Source organism: Dipodomys ordii, unplaced genomic scaffold, assembly GCF_000151885.1.
Source record: "Dipodomys ordii isolate 6190 unplaced genomic scaffold, Dord_2.0 Scaffold184, whole genome shotgun sequence".
Lineage (NCBI taxonomy): Eukaryota > Metazoa > Chordata > Mammalia > Rodentia > Heteromyidae > Dipodomys > Dipodomys ordii.
In genome coordinates, this window is record NW_012267400.1 from 431,255 (window position 1) to 449,804 (window position 18,550).

The 18,550-nt window shown below is 55.1% G+C and overlaps 3 protein-coding genes across 5 annotated transcripts; 2 read left to right on the top strand and 1 right to left on the bottom strand.

Moving 5' to 3' along the window:
* The first annotated feature begins 662 nt into the window (after positions 1-662).
* On the top strand, positions 663-5,966 carry Calr (calreticulin). Its single transcript, XM_013034226.1, has 9 exons — positions 663-874; positions 1,293-1,394; positions 1,585-1,788; positions 2,315-2,409; positions 2,507-2,716; positions 2,804-2,917; positions 3,044-3,187; positions 5,011-5,103; positions 5,193-5,966. Exons 1-9 carry the CDS (start codon positions 784-786, stop codon positions 5,391-5,393), a joined length of 1,254 nt encoding a protein of 417 aa, XP_012889680.1. The 5' UTR covers positions 663-783; the 3' UTR covers positions 5,394-5,966.
* A 2,109-nt stretch (positions 5,967-8,075) lies between these two features.
* Rad23a (RAD23 homolog A (S. cerevisiae)) lies at positions 8,076-16,265 on the top strand. 3 transcript variants are annotated; one of them, XM_013034228.1, is made up of 9 exons: positions 8,076-8,266; positions 9,971-10,132; positions 10,288-10,472; positions 10,617-10,672; positions 10,793-10,920; positions 11,091-11,169; positions 11,270-11,403; positions 14,939-15,103; positions 15,602-16,265. In XM_013034228.1, the coding sequence occupies exons 1-9, from the start codon at positions 8,195-8,197 to the stop codon at positions 16,196-16,198; spliced, it is 1,578 nt and encodes a 525-aa protein (XP_012889682.1). In that variant the 5' UTR covers positions 8,076-8,194; the 3' UTR covers positions 16,199-16,265. The 3 variants fall into 3 exon arrangements, with proteins under 3 accessions (XP_012889682.1, XP_012889681.1, XP_012889684.1); XM_013034227.1 differs by lacking the exon at positions 15,602-16,265 and adding an exon at positions 15,190-15,335; XM_013034230.1 differs by lacking the exon at positions 15,602-16,265 and adding an exon at positions 15,188-15,329 and having other exon boundaries at positions 14,939-15,036.
* A 96-nt stretch (positions 16,266-16,361) lies between these two features.
* Gadd45gip1 (growth arrest and DNA-damage-inducible, gamma interacting protein 1) lies at positions 16,362-16,923 on the bottom strand. Its single transcript, XM_013034231.1, has one exon. The coding sequence runs from the start codon at positions 16,841-16,843 to the stop codon at positions 16,409-16,411; it is 435 nt and encodes a 144-aa protein (XP_012889685.1). The 5' UTR covers positions 16,844-16,923; the 3' UTR covers positions 16,362-16,408.
* Between the last annotated feature and the right edge of the window lie 1,627 nt (positions 16,924-18,550).

Sequence of the window (18,550 nt, forward strand, 5' to 3'; positions counted from 1 at the left end):
ACCGTGATCCTCAGATCCCAGCCTCCTGAGTGTCTGGGATGTACAGCTGGGCCACGGGCGCGCTCAGCCAGGGTGGCCTCTCCCGGGGTCTCAGGAGCGCTTGTAACTTCAGAGGCGAAGTGACCAGCCGCGGGGCCCACGCGGTACGGCAGCCCGCCGGTCTGGCTTGCTTCCGCTGGGTGACATTGGGGTACAAGGGGAGCCCCAGGATCTATGACCCATCCCAGTGAAAGAGGGAGAGAAGAGAGATCACGTCCGGGCAGGGCGTTCCCCAAAAGCAGGGAGTCAGGCGGAGGGGATGGAAGGGGACGAGGGCGGGGCGGGGGTCCCCGACACCGGCGGCCGCTCGCGCGGGTTCTTTAAACGACCAGGTGGGGAGCGGACTCGCGAGGACGCAGGCGGGGTTGGGCTGAGGCCTGGTCACATGACTTCGCCGGAGGGGGCTCGCGGCCCCCCTCCACCCCACCAGAGGGCGTCCCCCACAACGCGTGGTCGACCCTCATTGGCCAGTACTGCAACCAATAGAAATCGGCCATCTGGGATCCCAGCGTTCCGAGGCACAACCGAACATGCTGCTCGGCCAGCTGTCCAATAAAAAGGGAGGCTTGTGGCTCTGCACCAATGATAAAGACTCAGGGGCGGGCTCTAAGGTCGGTCCAGGTTGGTGTGAGAGGCGGGCAGATATAAAAGCGGGCAGCCGGCGGCAGCGTCCGTCGGTGCTGCAGAGCTGCTGCTGGAGGATCGTTTTAAAGGGCCCGCGCGCCGCCGCCCCCTCGGCCCGCCATGCTGCTACCCGTTCCCCTCCTGCTCGGCCTCTTCGGCCTGGCTATCGCCGAGCCCGCCGTGTACTTCAAGGAGCAGTTTCTGGATGGAGGTAACGCCTGCTTCTGGTCTCGAGGCCGTCTCAACGACTCGGCCGGCGCCCCCTCCCCCTCCCCTCCAGCCCGAGCTGCCTTGTCTGTCGCCTGTAATTATCGCTCCGAGGGCCAACACGGTGGCCCTCGGGGACCCGAGCCGCGGGCGATTCCTGTTCCTCCTCCTTGGGGAGCTCGGAGGACGCAGCGGCCTCCCGGGGCGGGAGTAAGGGTTCGCCCTAGGATCTCACAAAATGTCAACCGGGAGACTGGGGAGGGGAGACTTGGGGGGTTGGTCTCACTTTGTCCCGCCCCGCCCCCCCCCCCCCCCCCCCCGCTCAGCCGCCGCTTTGTAGCTCCTGGTGGATTTGGGGTGAAGGGATCCAACCCCGCTGACCTGCCCGCCCCTCTGAGCCACCCCCATCCCCCCCTCTCCAGATGATTGGACTTCTCGCTGGATCGAATCCAAACACAAATCAGATTTTGGCAAATTCGTCCTCAGTTCCGGCAAGTTCTACGGTGATCAGGAGAAAGATAAAGGTAAGAGTCTGGGATCGGGTGCGGGTATGCAGGAGGACTTCCTGGCTGTAGAGCTGGAGTCAGCATACTTGAGCTGTGAGGTTGGTGGGGGGAACGAAGTGGGCGAGATCATCTGTGTGTCCCAGGATGGAGGTCCGGGGCAGGGGGAGGGGCACTCTCCATGGTAACCTCAGTGCTATCCCAATCTCAGGGCTGCAGACCAGCCAGGATGCCCGATTTTACGCTCTGTCGGCCAGATTCGAGCCTTTCAGCAACAAGGGTCAGACGCTAGTGGTCCAGTTCACCGTAAAGCACGAACAGAACATCGACTGTGGAGGCGGCTACGTGAAGCTGTTTCCCGGTAATCTGGACCAGAAGGACATGCACGGAGACTCTGAGTACAACATAATGTTCGGTGAGTGAGTGGCCCCTCAGCTGGAGAGAGTAGATTCCTTGTAATCCAGGAAGGTGATCTTTTAGAAAGCCCCTAAGTGATCAGACTTAGACTTTCTGTAGGATAGCTGAGTAGAGATTTCATGTAATGACAGTTGGGTAGGGCAGTCATTGGCCTAGGGTATTTTCTGAGTTTGCAAATGAGCATGAGGTGCTTCAGAGCACTGATGTAGTCACTTGCACTTTGGGCCCTACACAGAGCCCTGTTAAGGACAGATTCAAGATCCCAACCTCATCTTTTCAGCTTTAATAGACCTGGGTTTTAGAATTGGGTCTTCTGGTCTAGTATGGTAACATATAGCTGTAATTTTACTACATGGGAGTGTGGGAAGGCTGGAGCAGGACGGAGAGCCGGCTGCAAGCCCCCTGTCCTGTCTTAAACATACAAAAAGAAAAATAAGTCAACTTTTCCTTTCAGAAAGAGGGGCGGGGCTGCCCTGTGTGGGCAGTTCAGTTTGTGACCCTTAAGTGATCTACTTTCCACCCAGGCCCTGACATCTGCGGTCCTGGCACCAAGAAGGTTCATGTCATTTTCAACTACAAGGGCAAGAACGTGCTGATCAACAAGGACATCCGGTGCAAGGTGTGCCTGGGGCTGGCAGTAAAAGGCTGTCCTTCAGGGAAGGCCCCAAGCCAGCCAAGTGGGCGGGGCTCAACTCCCTCCTTCCCTCCCTCTTCAGGATGATGAATTCACTCACCTGTACACGCTGATCGTTCGGCCTGACAACACCTACGAGGTGAAGATCGACAACAGCCAGGTGGAGTCAGGGTCCCTGGAGGATGATTGGGACTTCCTGCCCCCCAAGAAGATCAAGGACCCTGACGCTTCCAAGCCAGAAGACTGGGACGAGCGGGCCAAGATTGATGACCCCACAGACTCTAAGCCTGAGGTTGGTGCCTGGGCAGCGCTTCTCTCCTGCCACCTCACAGAGTGGAGGACAGCAAGGCCCCCCTCTGACCTTCTGGTGTACCCCTAGGACTGGGACAAGCCTGAGCACATCCCTGACCCCGATGCTAAGAAGCCTGAGGACTGGGATGAGGAGATGGATGGAGAGTGGGAACCCCCAGTCATTCAGAACCCTGAGTACAAGGTGAGTGTGAGCGCCTGCTAAGAGCATGCACGGCCCTGGGTTGGGACTGTGCAAAGCAAGCCACGGCTTAGGGCTCTGCTCAGGAGTATACCTATCTCTGCGCTCACCTCTGGATCCCTTCTGTAGGGCGAGTGGAAGCCACGGCAGATTGATAACCCTGATTACAAGGGCACCTGGATTCACCCAGAGATCGACAACCCTGAGTACTCTCCCGATGCCAACATCTATGCTTATGATAATTTTGCAGTGCTGGGCCTGGACCTCTGGCAGGTGAGACAAGCATCCCCCAGAGTGTTAGTCACCTGGGAGGCTGGAGGAAGGGACAAGCCTGGGCTTTGAACCCAAGCAGGTCTCTTGCCAAGATGTCCAAGGTGGTGTGTGTGTGTGTGTGTGTGTGTGTGTGTGTGTGTGTGTGTGTGTGTGTATGTGTATGTGTATGTCTTGCACTGTTTCTTAGTTTTTTGTTTTTTTTCCTGCCAGTCCTGGCCTAGGCACTCCCTGTCCCTGAGCTCCTTTTGCTACAGCTCCACTTCCAGCTTTTTCTGTGATTAATTGGAGATGAATCTCAGACTTTTCTGCACAGGCTGGCTTCAGACAGATCTTCAGATCTGTTTCCTGAGGAGCTAAGTCACTACGTTCTGTTCTTATTTTTGTTTTGTTTTGTTTTTTGTCAGTTGTGGGGCTTCAACTCTGGGCCTGGGCACTGTCCCTGCGCTCTTCAGCACAAGGCTAGTGCTCTACCACTTGAACCATAGCGCCACTTCTGGTTTTCTAGTGGTTTATTGAAGATAAGAGTCTCATGGACATTCCTGCCCAGGTTGGATTTGAACCGAGATCCTCAGATCTCAGCCTCCTTAGTAGCTAGGATTACAGGCGGGAGCCACCAGCACCCGGCTACATTCTGCTTTTGTGTCCCCTCTCCCCTGAACATTTGGAATTGAAATCGGGTCCTTGGGTTTGGTACGTGTTTTCTTTTTTTTCTTTTTTTAATTTAAAAAAATTTTTTTTGTTGGTCATGGGGCTTGAACTTTGGGCCTGGGCGCTGTCCCTCAGCTCTTCAGCTCAAGGCGAGTGCTCTACCACTTGAGCCACAGTGCCACTTCCTGGTACATATTTTCTTCTCAAGTATTTCTTAGTTTTTTTTCTATTCATTCAACCTCCCTTGAGGTTCTCAAAGTACTTTATGCAAATTAGTTCATCAAGCTATTGCCAGTTAGCAGGAACTGGGTTTCTAACAGGCATATTAGGTGCCTAAAAAAGATCTGCGCAATGGGGTGAATCCCCACTTCACAGATGAAGGAGCCTTGTGCAGAAAAGTGAAGTTGGGAGCCCAAGGTCACGTAGGTAGGAAATGGCAGAGCTGGGGTTTGAACCCCAGGAGTGCAGCCCATCTTGTCCTTTGAACATCAATATCAGCACTGTTTATACCCTTATTTTTCCTGAATAGGCAGGCATGTCTTGCTAGATAGCTGAGAGCAGGTCAAAACTCTGGATTCCCTGCTTTATAGCCTCCTGAGGCAACTGAGATTATAACAGTGTGCCACCATCCCCAGCATCTTTTTTTGGGGGGGTTGGTCATGGGACTTGAACTCTGGGCCTGGGTGCTGTCCCTGAGCTCTTTAGCTCAAGGCTAGTGCTGTACCACTTGAGCCACAGCACCACTTCTGGTTTTCTGGTGGTTAATTGGAGATGAGTCTTACACACTTCCCTGCTTTGAACCATGATCCTCGGATCTCAGCCTCCTGAGTAGCTAGGGTGACAAGTATGAGCCACTGGTACCTGGCAGCCAGCATTTTTTTTTTTTTTTTTGCCAGTCCTGGGCTTGATCTCAGGGCCTGGGCACTATCGATGAGCTTCTTTTGCTCAGGGCTAGCCCTCTACTACTTGAGTCATAGCGCCACTTGCAGTTTTTTCTGTGTATGTGGTAGTGAGGAATGGAAGCCAGGGCTTCATGCATGCTAGGCAAGCGCTCTACCACTGAGCCACATACTCAACACCTTGCAGATGCAGCCATTGTAGCAGACAGAAACACAAGCAGGCAGGTGGAGCCCTCTCCAGATCATCTCACCTCCTCTTCTGTTCACCTTCCCCAGGTCAAGTCTGGCACCATCTTTGACAACTTCCTCATCACCAATGATGAGGCATACGCAGAGGAGTTTGGCAATGAGACGTGGGGCGTCACAAAGGTGGGGCTTGTTCCCCCTTGGGGTCGGGGATGGGGCGGGACTGGCAGGCCGGGGGGCCCTGGTGCTGAAGGGACCCAATGTGTTCCCAGGCAGCAGAAAAGCAGATGAAGGACAAACAGGACGAGGAGCAGAGGCTAAAGGAAGAGGAGGAAGACAAGAAGCGCAAGGAGGAGGAAGAAGCAGAGGACAAGGAGGACGAAGATGACAAAGATGAGGATGAAGAGGAGGAGGAGGACAAGGAGGAAGAGGAGGAGGAAGAAGCTGCTGGCCAGGCTAAGGACGAGCTGTAGAGGCCAGGCCACCCGCCTCCAGGGCTGGACTGAGGCCTGAGCGCTCCTGCCGCAGAGCCTGCGCGCCAAATAATGTCTCTATGAGACTACAGAACTTTCTTTTTTCCTAGGCGGGTTCAGATTGGGGGTGGATTTTGGTTTTGTTTCCCCCGCCTAATTTTTTTCATTTTCTCTTTCTTTTTTTTTTTTTTTTTTTTTTTACTGGTGTTTTGTCTTCAATTCTACAGTCCTCACCCCTGGCTCTGGTCACTGTTGATTGACATGTCCCTTCTGGTCCCCTTAGTTATTCCCCTCCAACCCCAGGAACAAAAGTGTGGAGAAGCCACAGGCTTGAGATTCCATCTGCTCTCCTTACAGCCCAGAGGTGGGGGGGGAGGGGAGAAGAGAAAGGGGTGGCCTGTCCGGACCCCCAGCACTGAGGAGGAATGGGGCCTCTTCCCATCCCCTCCTTTCCTGCCCTGCTCCCAGGACTGGGCCACTTGTGGGTGGGGTAACAGGTTCCAACTTGGCTCACACTGAGATTGTAAGAACTACAAACAAAATTTCTATTAAATTAAGTTTTGTGTCTTCCTCCTTTTGAGTCTCCTTCTGCGAGGAGGATGGACAACAGGCAACTAAAGGTAGCAATTTTAGGGGGGCAGCTTTTTCTGCTGCTAAAGAAATTGCTGAGGCCAGCCAGATGCTGGCGCTTCACACCTGTAATCCTAGCTGCAGGGGAAGTGGAAATCAGGAGGATCATGGTAATCTACCAGCCTTCCAAGTGGACCAAGCTAAGCATGGTGACACACCTGTCATCCCAGCTTATGGCTCACACCTACAGTACATTTCTACTCCCTATATCAAAAATAACCAGGGCTGAAAGGGCTCAGTAATGCAAAGCACCTGCTTAGCAAGCACAAGGCCCTTAGTTAAACTCCAGTACAGCAAAAAAGAAAATGGCCAAGTGTTCCCCAAGATGACAAGCCAGCCCAGTGGAAGAAATCCTGTTACAACCTCTACTCTTGCTCCCTGTTTATTTACCTATCCTTGGTACCAGACTGGTGCATCTTGGTAATTGGGTAGGGAACTTAGAAACAGGTGATGGGGTGGGTGGATCCAAGGGCTAGAGATGGGATATGGCTCAGTGAAAAAGACTTGTGCCTGGACACATGTGACTCAGCTCATGTGTTCAGGATACTCAGGCTGAGGAGCCTGGTCCAGAGCCAGCCTGGGCAGAAATGTCCTAAGACTTGGCACTAATTAACCACCTAGAAAGTGGAAGCAGACTCAAGTGGTAGAGTGGCTAGCCTTTAGTCAAAAAGCTCAAGGGCAGTGCCCAGGCCTTGAGAGTTCAATCCCCACTCTTGATACTGTAAATAAAGAGTGGGAATAGAGGTGGAAGGCCTGGACTTGAGGACACTTCTGGGGTTCATGAATCTCTTTGGGGTAGCAGGAGGGGTGGGCAGGAGCTTGTGTCTGAGTTGGTAAAGCCATGAGCCAACCTTAGCACCCTTCTATGCTCTGGGTGAGTGAAGGGAGGACAGACAGGAGCTGGACACACTGGGACAGGTGACTGGTGTCTGCTGGGACATAGGTCATGGTCACTTCAGACTTGGGATGTTGCCATGGTTTCTGTCGGCACCCCACGTTATCTACTAACTGGAATGCAACCAATTCAAGTGGCAACCCACCCTTCCAGGTCCCCCTGCCCTTGGTCTGGCCTCTTGTACTTCATTCTCCCTAGTATGTGTTTGGCCAGGGATGGAGGATATGCATTAAGAGAAAATTAAAAGGAATTCCAAATTCAATAAAGAGGGTTGGGAAGGTGGCTCAGTGGTAGAGCGCTTGCCTTGCATGCCTGAGGCCCTGGGTTCAATTCCTCAGCACCACATAAGCAAAAAGGAAAAAGCCGGAAGTGGTGCTGTGGCTCAAGTGGTAGAGCGCTAGCCTTGAGCTGAAGAGCTGAGGGACAGCGCCCAGGCCCAGAGTTCAGGCCCCACGGCAGGACCCAAACCAACCAAATTCAATATAGAATCCTGCAAAGTTATCATCTTCATACTTTGGGGGTATAGTTTGGGGATAATGGGATTACTGTAGCAGTTGGAAGGGAGCAAGTTGGGTGCTGATGGCTTAATGCTATTCGAAGAGTTAGGTCTTAGGGTCAATGTTTGAGGCCAGCCTGGGCAGGAAAGTTCGTGAAACTAACCACCAGAAAACTTGAAGTGGAGCTGTGGTTCAAGTGGTAATGAGTACAAACCTTAAATTTGAGAATGGGAGGCCCTGAGTTAGAGAGTTTGAGCCCCATCACAAGTGCTGCACCCCCCCACCCCAAGTGAAGACGGATGGGGGTCACAAAATGTGTCACTCCCAAATGGAAAAGATCTCTATTGCTTGACTGTTAGGGATCCGTCTGATTAACCTGTAGTTTCAGGGTTCCTAAAGGTTTTTAGGAAGAAGTACAAGTATCCCGAGCAGGAACATGAAAAGGTAACGTCATAAAGAAAACCTGGATGTAAAAGTGGCGACGCAGGAGCCATTTTGCGGTCAAATGACGTCACCGCTAATAAGCATGGCGTCACTCTCACGAGGCCACGTGACTACTGCCTGCCTAGAGTTTGAAGCCTCCTCCCTCAAGGCAGTGTTTGATCTGCGCATGCTTAGTCCCAACGAGGGCTTGTGCGCATGCTCACAAGGCGCAGAGGTGCGCGCGCAGCTTACCCGGAAGAGCTTGGCGCTTGGCGCGGCCGAGCGCTAAGATGGCGGCGGCGTGAGTTGCATGTTGTGTGAGGATCCCGGGGCCGCCTCGTTGCTCGGGCCCCGTCATGGCCGTCACCATCACGCTCAAAACACTGCAGCAGCAGACCTTCAAGATCCGCATGGAGCCTGATGAGACGGTGCGGGCCGGGCCGGGGCCCGGGGCCGGGGCGGCGGGGAGGCCGGGGCCGGGGTGGGGGGCGGGGAGGCCGGATCCCAACGGGAGGGGCGCGGAGGAGTCGCGGGCCGGGGCTGCCCGCCCCCCGCCCCCCGATCGTCGCCAGCTCGGCCCGGCGGCTCCGGGGCCGCTCCGGGGCAGGTGTCAGGGCGGCCCCGCCCCCGGGCGCCCGGCTCGGGTGTCAGCGCCCTCAGGCTCGGGTTCCCTGCCGGGCGCCGCGCTGCCAGCCCGGCGGGCGGCGCCGCAGCTCCTCGGGGGCCGAACCCGACAGTGAGGACTGAAACGAGATGCGGACCGGGGAGGGGGGACCGGGCGACGATGAGCATGACAATCAGTGTTCTCAATCTGACTAGTTTTGGTGGTCCGTGTGTGGCCCGTTTATTCTTTCCCAGTCAGTGAGCACTGCCATGTCATCTTGCTAAGTCTGCAAGAACAAAAAAGCCAGGCTTGTCATGTGAGGACCCTTCCTTTTACAGATGTGGGGGCCTAAGTGTTAAACTTTGCCACGGTCACAGCAAGTGGGCAGCGAGAGCGTTCCGATTCGTTGTGCTTTCCTCTGACAGCCCCACCTGTGTGTGTGTGTGTCCCAGGGCTTGAACTCAGGGTCTGGGCACTGCCCCCTGAGCTGGGCTTCTTGTGCTCAAGGCTAGCACTCTACCACTTGAGCCACGGTGCCACTTCCGGCGTTTTGGTAGTTGATTGGAGATAAAGAGTTCCACGGAGTTTTCCACTGAGGCTGGTTTCAAACCAAGACCCTCAGATCTTGGCCTCCAGAGTAGGATTTCAAGTGTGAGCTGCAGGCCTGGCTTTTGTTTTGTTTTTGAGACAGTTTCTGTAGGTAGCCCGGGCTGAGATCTGTGGATTTGGGCAAGTGGCTTAATTTACAATATGAGGCCACTGGGACCCATTTGATACAATTACAATGTGTGAAAATATGATACATACACCCTTACAATCTGTAGTAACTTCCCAGTAAATAGAGGTCACTGTTATTATCTGAGGTCAGCTGAGTGGAGAACAATAGGGGGAAATAATGTTTCATTTCTCAACATATTTCCTGTCATCTGAAATACATAGTTGCTTTTTTCCTCCCAGTGTTGCCTACTCCATGACAGCAGTGAGCTTTAGGGCCCATGTGGGTGAATTCAGGGCCACAGTGCCATCCCTTAGTTTTTGCATCCTCCTATAGGAGTCACAGCTCTACTTGTGGCTTTTTGGTGGTTCTTTGGAGGTAGAATCTCAGGGATTTTCTTGCCTGGGCTGGCTTCGAACTGCCATCTTTACATCTCAGCTTCCTGAGTAGCTCAGATGACTGGCATGAGTCACTAGCACCCAGCTGTTGGGTTTTGTGCAATGCCTTGGCCTCTGTACAGGAACTTGAGTGAGCTGAGGTTGCAGCTCATTGGTAGAGTGTTGGCCACTCAGGCCTGGTGGCCCTGGGTTCTGTGCCCAGTGCTCAAGACTAAGGACACAACATAAAACGACCTCACTGAGTCAGAAAATGCTCGGCACATATAGTACAGGCTTATTAGTAAATGCCCTGTCATGAGTACGCTTGACTACAAAGCTCAGCCTCTGTCCTGGGGACTCGCAGCTGGGCTCCCTAGAGCAGAAGTGGGAGAGAAGGGTCAGGGCTTGCTATGAACCTCTCTGCTTGTCTCTCCAGGTAAAGGTCCTGAAGGAGAAGATAGAGGCTGAGAAGGGCCGTGATGCTTTCCCAGTGGCTGGACAGAAACTCATCTATGCCGGCAAGATCCTGAGCGACGATGTTCCCATTAGGGACTACAGAATTGATGAGAAGAACTTTGTGGTCGTCATGGTGACCAAGGTGGGTGGATGGCCTAGAAGGTGGGGAGGAGAGGGGGGTGCTGGCAGAGAGTGCGTGCCCAGGAGAGATTAGCCATGGGCAGGGCGGGGTGGCCATGCGGCGGGATATGGGGGCTTGATAGAGCCTTGCTGACGCCTGTTCTCTTGCTGTCACAGGCCAAAGCTGGCCAGGGTACCTCAGCACCCCCAGAGGTCTCACCCACTGCCGCCCCTCCGGAGTCCTCCACACCCTTCCCGACGGTCCCTGCCTCAGGCATGTCCCAACCCCCACCCACCAGCAGAGAGGACCAGAGCCCATCGGAGGAGTCGGCCACCACGACATCGCCAGAGTCTCTGTCAGGGTAAGGCAGGGGCAGTACCCCCCCACCTTGGGCCCTCTCTCCCCCCACCCCCCCCCAACGGCACCTCCAAAGCACCTCCTGCACCTGGGGGGAGGGGCGAGCCGCCAGAAGCCAGGGTCCGATTTCTCTCTCTTGAATTTGCAGCTCTGTTCCCTCTTCAGGTAGCAGCGGGCGAGAGGAAGACGCGGCGTCCACGCTAGGTGGGTGGGTGGTCCCCAGGGCAGAGGTGACTGGGTGCCCACAGCCATCAGCTGGGGTGGGCCCCGGGAGCTGCTTGGCGCCCATCCCTGGTGACCCAGGCTCCGCCGCTCCCTCCACAGTGACGGGCTCTGAGTACGAGGCGATGCTGGCGGAGATCGTGGCCATGGGCTACGAGCGTGAGCGGGTGGTGGCCGCCCTGAGAGCCAGCTACAACAACCCGCACCGGGCTGTGGAGTATCTGCTCACGGTGAGGGCCTCACCGGGGAGGCGCAGCCTGTGGCAAGGGCCCCTGGGGAGCGGCTGGGAGGGGCGGCGGGTGGGCTTTGAGGGAGGGCGCCTGGGGCCTCCCAGTCTCCTGCCAGGGCAGGCCACCCTGGAGGAGGCCTGGGTACGAATATTAGACCACACCCCTGACAGGGAATTCCGGGGAGCCCCGAGCCTGAACACAGTGCGGTCCAGGAGAGCCCGGTGCCCGAGCCGTCAGCCACAGAAGCAGGTGAGCCATGGGAGGAGGGCATAGGGCATCTGGTGTCTGTGTTCTCAGACCCTGGAAGTCCTGCGTGGTGTCTGACCACACGCGTGCTCCCTCCCGCCAGCTGGGGAGAACCCCCTGGAGTTCCTGCGGGACCAGCCCCAGTTCCAGAACATGCGGCAGGTGATCCAGCAGGACCCAGCGCTGCTGCCCGCCCTGCTCCAGCAGCTGGGCCAGGACAACCCTCAGCTGCTGCAGGTGCGGCCCAGGCAGAGGGGGGTGCTCAAGTGCCGGTTCCCCTTTCCCAAGGATGCCTGGATCGGGGTGTCGGGTGGGTGGCTCTCCTGGGATTCCCCCCCCACACATACACCTCTTCTCCCTGTGGAGGTGTGCTGTCTGGACCCCAGGGAGGCGTGGGGAATTTGATCACAGAATCTTCGAGCTGGGTGTGGGCGTCCTGGGCTCCGCCTCTCACCTGGGTGCCCCAGCAGCCTCCTCTGGGTCCAGCCGCCCACCTCTCATGGCACCTTGGGTGCCTCCACAGGCAGTTCCTGCTCTCGGCTTTCACTTGTACTCCACCCCCCCAGCCACCATCCTCATGGGACAGTCTGCAATCCCGGACCTTTGCGAACACCTGCCATTGTCTGAGCGGGTCTCTGGCTAACTTAATGTCTTAAAAAGTTCTGTTTTTGTTTGCTTGCTTGTTTGGGGCTTGAACTCAGCACCTGGGCGCTGTCTCTGAACTTCTTTGGCTCAAAGCTAGCACTGTACTGCGTGAGCCCCAGTGCCACTTTGAGCTTTTCTGTGTATGTGGTACTGAGGAATCGAACCCAGGGCTTCATGCATGCTAGGCAAGCACTCTGCCACTAAGCCACCTTCCCATCCCTTAAATAGGTTTTTTTGGTTTGTCTTTCAGCTGGTCCTGGGGCTTGAAGTTGGCCTGGGTACTGTCTGTGAGCTTCCTTTTTGCTCAAGTCTGGTGTTTTACCACTCTGCCATTGCCCCACTTCCAGCTTTTTGTTAGTGTATTGGAGTTTCACAGTCTTTCCTGCCCGAGCTGGTTTTGAATCATGATCTTCAAATCTCAGCTTCCTGAGTAGTTAGGATTACAGACATGAGCCACTGGCGCACCTGGCCTAGTAAAATTATTTTTCTTCTTCTCCCTGGTCATGGGGCCTGAACTCAGGGCCTGGGTGCTATCCCTGAGTCCTTACGCTCAAGGCTAGTGCTCTACCACTTTGAGCCACGGAGGCACTTCCGGTTTTCTGGTGTTTCATTGGAGGTAAGAGTCTCATGGACTTTCCTTCCCAGGCTGGCTTCGAACTGTGGTCCTCAAATCTGAGCCTTCTGGGTAGCTAGGATGACAGGCTCGCGCTGCCATAGTGAAGTTTTTTCCCTAAGCTTTTGAGACTCCACAACAGCCTTCTCCCAGACCCCTCCCCTCTCTATCCCAGTTGCTTGAACCATGGCCTGCTGGGGACTACACGGGACCATTGGGACCATTTCCACTTCGCTTCCGCTCCGCCCAGCTCCTCCTCTGACCCAGTTCCCCTGCCCACGGCCCACAGCCTGATTGGAGAGAAAACACTTTTCTTCCACATGAATGTGGTCAGGAGTTGACAGAAACACAGCTGCTTCAGAACCTCCAGGGTCCCAACACACTGCCGTGTGACCTTACAACAGACTCTAGGCGAGGCAGGGGGCGCACACCTGGAGTCCTAATACTTGAGAAGCTGAGGTGGAGGTTGGTGGGTAACAGGCCAGCCTGGGTTGAGAGTGAGACCGCATCTCAAAAACAAGAACAAAGCTGAGTACCAGTGGCTCGCGCCTGTCATCCTAGCTACTCAGGAGGCTGAGATCTAAGGATTGTGGTTCAGAGCCAGCCCAGGGAAGGAAAAAGTCTGTGAGACTCTTATCTCCAATGAACCACCGGAAAACCAGAAGTGTGGTGTGGATCAAAATGGTAGAGTGCTCACCTTGATGATTATTATATATTTTTTTTATCAGTTGTGGGGCTTGAACTCTGGGCATGGGCGCTGTCCCTCAGCTCTTCAGCTCAAGGTGGGTGCTCTACCACTTGAGCCACAGTGCCACTTCTGGCTTTTTTCTGCTTATGTTGTGCTGAGGAATCGAACCCAGGGCCTCATTCATTTGAGGCAAGCACTCTACCACTGAGCCACCTTCCCTTGCCTTGATTAGAAAAGCTCAGGGACAGTGTCTAGGCCCTGACTAAATCCCATGACAGACAAAAATAGTAAAAATAGGTACACTGGGCTGAGGTGCAGCTCTGGTGCTAAAGCCAGCATGAGGCTGTGGGCTCCCAGCTGCCCCATCCAGTCCCATCTTTTCAAGTTTTAACTGTCACCATCTCCACCTTGGCTTTTTTCTTTTTGTCTGTCAGAGGGCTTGAACTCGGCCTGGGCATTGTCCCTAAGCTTTTCTGCTCAAGACTAGAGCTCTACCACTTTGAGCCACAGCTCCACTTCCTATTTTCTGGTGCTTAGTTGGAGATAAGAGTCTCATCGTCTTTTCCTACTCAGGCTGGCATTGAGCCATCATCCTCAGATCTCAGCCTGTTGAGTGGCTAGGATTATAGGCATGAACTATCAATGCCTGGCTTTTTTTTTTCTCTTGGGTGCCTGGGGCTTGAACTCAGCGCCTAGGGGGTGTCTCTCATCTTTTTTACTCAAGGCTAATACTATACCACTTGGGCCACAGCTCCAGTTCTAGCTCTTTTGGTGGTTAATTGGAGATAAGAGAGTCTCAAGGACTTTCCTGCCCAGGCTGGCTTTGAACCTCAGATCTTAGCTTCCTGAGTAACTAGGATTATGGGATTGGTACCCAGTTTACCACCATGACTTTCTGTCCCACTCGAAGCAAGTCCTAGCCCTTCCCTGGCTTCACCCCCTCCCCTTTCTTTGTGTGTGTGCCGTTCTTGCCATCTGAATCTTCTTCCATTTCTCGTTTGTCCACCCCTGGGCCTTTGTGATTGCTGCTTGTTCCACTTGGTAGGAATCCTCCCTCTTCTCTGCAGCCCCTCCCAACCAAGTCCTCAGTGCCTTCCTGCCCACACCTGCTGATGAGTGGTCCGTGGATTTGCCCACAGCCTCTCTGTCCTTGGCACAGGAGCTGGAGCTGTTTCCATGGCTACAGTGCTGTTTAGCTGGATTTTGTTTTTGTGCTAGTATTGGGGCTTGAACTCAGGGCCTGAGCACTGCCCCTTAGCTTTTTTTCCCTCAAGGCTGGCATGCTACCACTTGAGCCAGTTTTGCTTCTGCCTTTTTGCCGGCTAGAGAGAAGAATCTCAGTTGGTAAAGCACTAGCCAATGAGCGAAAGTGTCAGGTACTGACTTCTAGTCCTAGTCTCAGACCAAAAATAAGAAGTCTCAGCATCTTTCTTTTTTCTTTTCTTTTTTTGCCGGTCATGGGGCCTGAACTCTGGATCTGGGCGCTGTCCCTCAGCTCTTCAGCTCAAGGCTAGCGCTCTACCACTGGAGCCACAGCGCCACTTCCAGCTTTTTCTGTTTCTGTGGTGCTGAGGAATCGAACCCAGGGCCTCATGCTTGCAAGGCATGCACTCTACCGCTGAGCTTTCTTGCCCTGGCTGGTTTCATACCTCAATCCTCAGATCTCAGTTTCCTGAGAGGCGGCTGAGTAGCTGGGATGACAGGTGTGGCTCACTGGAATAGCATCTCCTGGGTGTTACCTGATGGGTATAAAAGCAAGGGCTGGGGTGGGGACTCCCGGAGAGGAATCAGGAACTGAGGACCACTTCCCCCACCCCCTCCCACAGCAAATCAGCCGGCACCAGGAGCAGTTCATCCAGATGTTGAACGAACCCCCTGGGGAGCTGGCGGACATCTCAGACGTGGAGGGGGAGGTGGGCGCCATTGGGGAGGAGGCCCCCCAGATGAACTACATCCAGGTGACACCCCAGGAAAAGGAAGCTATCGAGAGGGTAAGAGGCCTGGCTGGGGTTACCCTACTATGGGGCAGCCCCTCCCAACCCCCCCTTCTTGCTCACCCCTGCCCATCTTCCCACAGTTGAAGGCCCTGGGCTTCCCAGAGAGCCTTGTGATCCAGGCCTACTTCGCATGTGAGAAAAACGAGAACCTGGCTGCCAACTTCCTCCTGAGTCAGAACTTTGATGACGAGTGACGCTGGGAGGCCAGCGCCCCCCCCCCCCCCCCAAGGGCAAAAGAGGCCACTTTTGTAAAGACGGGGAGGGGGAGGGGAGGCTGATTCCCTCCCCCCCCCGCGCCACAGAAAGTTTTATAAAAGAAAAGAATATATCTATATATATATTCATGTTTATTTAAGAAGTGGGAGAAAAAAAATCAAAAACTTAAAAAAAAAAACTAAAAAAGACAAAAAGCCAGCCCAGGTTCCCACCCTCCTAGAGGGCACCCCCCTCCCCCCAATCTGAGAGGACCTGGGCCAGACAGCTGTCCCCCAGCCCCCCGGCCCAGCCTGCTCTAAGCTGCTGGCAGGGCCAGGAGGCGACAGATGGACCCGTCTTGGCCTCTGTCCCAGCTCTGTAGCCAGATGGAGAGGCGGCTGCTCGCTTCCCAATCTCCCCCCACACTCCCCCACAAAGTACCCCTGCCCCGCCCTCTGCAGGATGAGGGGAAGCTGGAACCCCGAACTTTGCTCCTCCACCTGGAGTAGCTCAAGTCTTTCCATGGGGGGGGGGGAGCCCCCGAGGCCCAGGCCCCACCCTCCCGGCCTTGGCCTCCCGCCTGGGAACGAAGGATCCTCAGCTCTGGAGGCCAAGGCCGGCTCCACCCCGGAACAGAGCCACGGCTCTGATGAAGGTTTTGAAGTGAATAAAAGTTTTAAAAAACCAGCCCTCACAGTGGTTCGTGCCTGCCGGGGGTTGGCGATGCCAGCTTGCCCAGAGCCGAGGCTGGCTGGCACACGTGACTTGGGAAGGTGGGGAAGGGGAGAGGGCTGGCGAGCCCCTGCAGATGGGGGGCTCCAGCCTGGCCTCGAGGGTTGCTGCTCCCCCCACACAGTCTGCTTTGGCTACACTTCCCCCCTGGTAATTGGCTAATTACTGGAGATTAATGTTGGTAAACAGAAGCCTTCGGCACTGCCATCTGCTCCCCCATTATTTGCCTAGCCATCCCGTGCTCTCCCTCTGAAGCTCCAGCTCTCTGTGGGGCCTCCGTCCCCCGGGTGTTGGGGAAGGAACAGAGAAGCCACAGAGCCCTTTGCTGGGGGGGACCGGGACGGGGACAGGCCTTTATTGAGAAAGCACAGCTCAGGAGCTGGGTGTCCCAGAGGCTGCAACGGTAGCCAAAGCGGCAGCCCGCGCCTCCTGCTTCTGCTTCTGCTTCTGCTCCTTCAGGCGCTTGCGCTCCTGCTTCTCTAGGTCCTGCAGCAGCTCCTGGAAGCGGGCGCTCCTCGGGTCCACGTGATAGCCCAGGCGCTCCTGGGCCTCGGCCTGCAGCCGGGCCTTCCTCTCCTTGTCGGCCTGGGCCTTCTCCCAGCGCTCCCGCTTCTGCCGTCGCCAGTCCTCAATCAGCCGCGGCATCTGGGCCATGCACTCTGCGATGTGCTGCTCCCTGCGGGAGAGGAGGGTGGGGTGAGGGCAGACGGACCCCATCGCCCCACGGCCTCCTCCACAGCCTGCCTCTCCCCACAAGGTAGGCCAAGCCCCAATGACTCCCAGGGGCCACAGCCTTCCACCTGCCATTCATTCTAGACTTCTCTGAGCACCTGCTGTATGCTCCACTCACTGGACACCGGTATGTCCTGAACATTTCACAGAGCACTAACGGTGTGCCAAGGACTTCTTTGAGCACTTACTGTATGCTCTAGACTTGCCCGAGCAACCTACTGTATGCCCAAACATCACTGAAAAACCACTGCATGCTCACAGACTCCTCTGAGCACTAACTGTATGCCTTAGGGTTCTCCAGAGCATGTCCCACAGGCTTTTTGTTTTTTTGCCAGTCAGACCTGGGGCTTGAACTCAGGCCCTGGGCACTGTCCTTGAGCTTTTTGCTCAGGTCTCTACCACTTGAGCCACAGTGCCACTTCCAGCTTTTCTGTTTATGTGACACGGAGGAACCCAGGGCTTCACGCATGTTAAGCAAGCACTCTACCACTAAGCCACGTTCCCAGACCACCCCCAGACTTCTTTGAACACGCAGTGTATACCAGCCCAAATCTAGGCACAGGAGTGAAGGCAAGAAACAGACTGACTCTCCCTTCAGCTCTGTGGGTCTGTGGCTACCTTGCAGCTCCATTTTAAGGATTAGGAACTTGACACTGGAGGAAGCATGCACCCAGGGCCACGGCTTCAGCTCAGGATGAGCAAATCGGGGAGACCCACTCTTTTTTTCTTTGCTAACAGGACTCAGATCCAGGACACCTGACTCCACTTTCCCAGGTCTGCTGTTTCCTTAACTCTAAAAATGCACTTGGTCTCCCAAGGCTGCAGGGAGACAGGGAAAGTAAACTTCCCAGCAACAAAGAACCTGGCCCTTCCAAGGAAGTGCTGTAGGCCACATGACCATGGAAATGTCTCCATTTTCCCCTTAGATTGAATCTCTGACGCCTGCTCTGGATCCCCGACTTCCCCCCCCACCCCACTACCCACACTTCCCATCTCCTCCATCCCACAACAGCCTCCTGGATGTGCCTTAAGGAATGATTCTACCTCAGGACCTTTGCACCCACTGCTCCCTATAGTGGACGTACCCCTAATAATGCTGAGTTATCTAAGGCTCGGCTAGAACATCACCTGCTCAGAGAAGGCATAGAGTTCCTGAACCTCAAAATCCTGACATGCACTCCTCACCCATCCAGTGGCTGTCTGAAACTTGTCTGTTTTGTGAGCCAGTGGCTCACACCTTCCTTTGATCCTACCTACACAGGAGGCTGAGATCTGAGGATCATGGTTAGAAGCCAGACTAGGCAGGTAACTTTGTTTATAACGTTGTTTATAACTTTTTTTTGCTAGGCCCAGGGCTTGAACTCTTGAGCTTTTTCCTCAAGGCTAGCACCACTTGAACCACAGCGCCGCTTCTGGCTTTTTCTGTGTATGTGGTACTGAGGCACTGAACCCAGGGCCTCATGCATGCTAGCCAAACACTACCACGGAGCCACCTTCCCAGCCCTCGTGAGGCTCTTTTTATCTCCAATAAACTACCAAAATGCTAGAAACGGAGCTGTGGCTCAAGCGGTCAATGTCAGCCTTGAGCAAGAAAGCTCAGGGACAGTTCCTAGGCCCTGAGTTCAAGCCGCAGGCCTGGCGCGCGCGCACACACACGCACGCACGCAGGCAAACGCACACATGCACGCACACACACACACACACACACACAGTCTGTCTCGTTCCCCGCCGCATCCTCAGCGCCCCGGCCGTGCACAGACGCGGCCCCCCCGCAGGCGCATG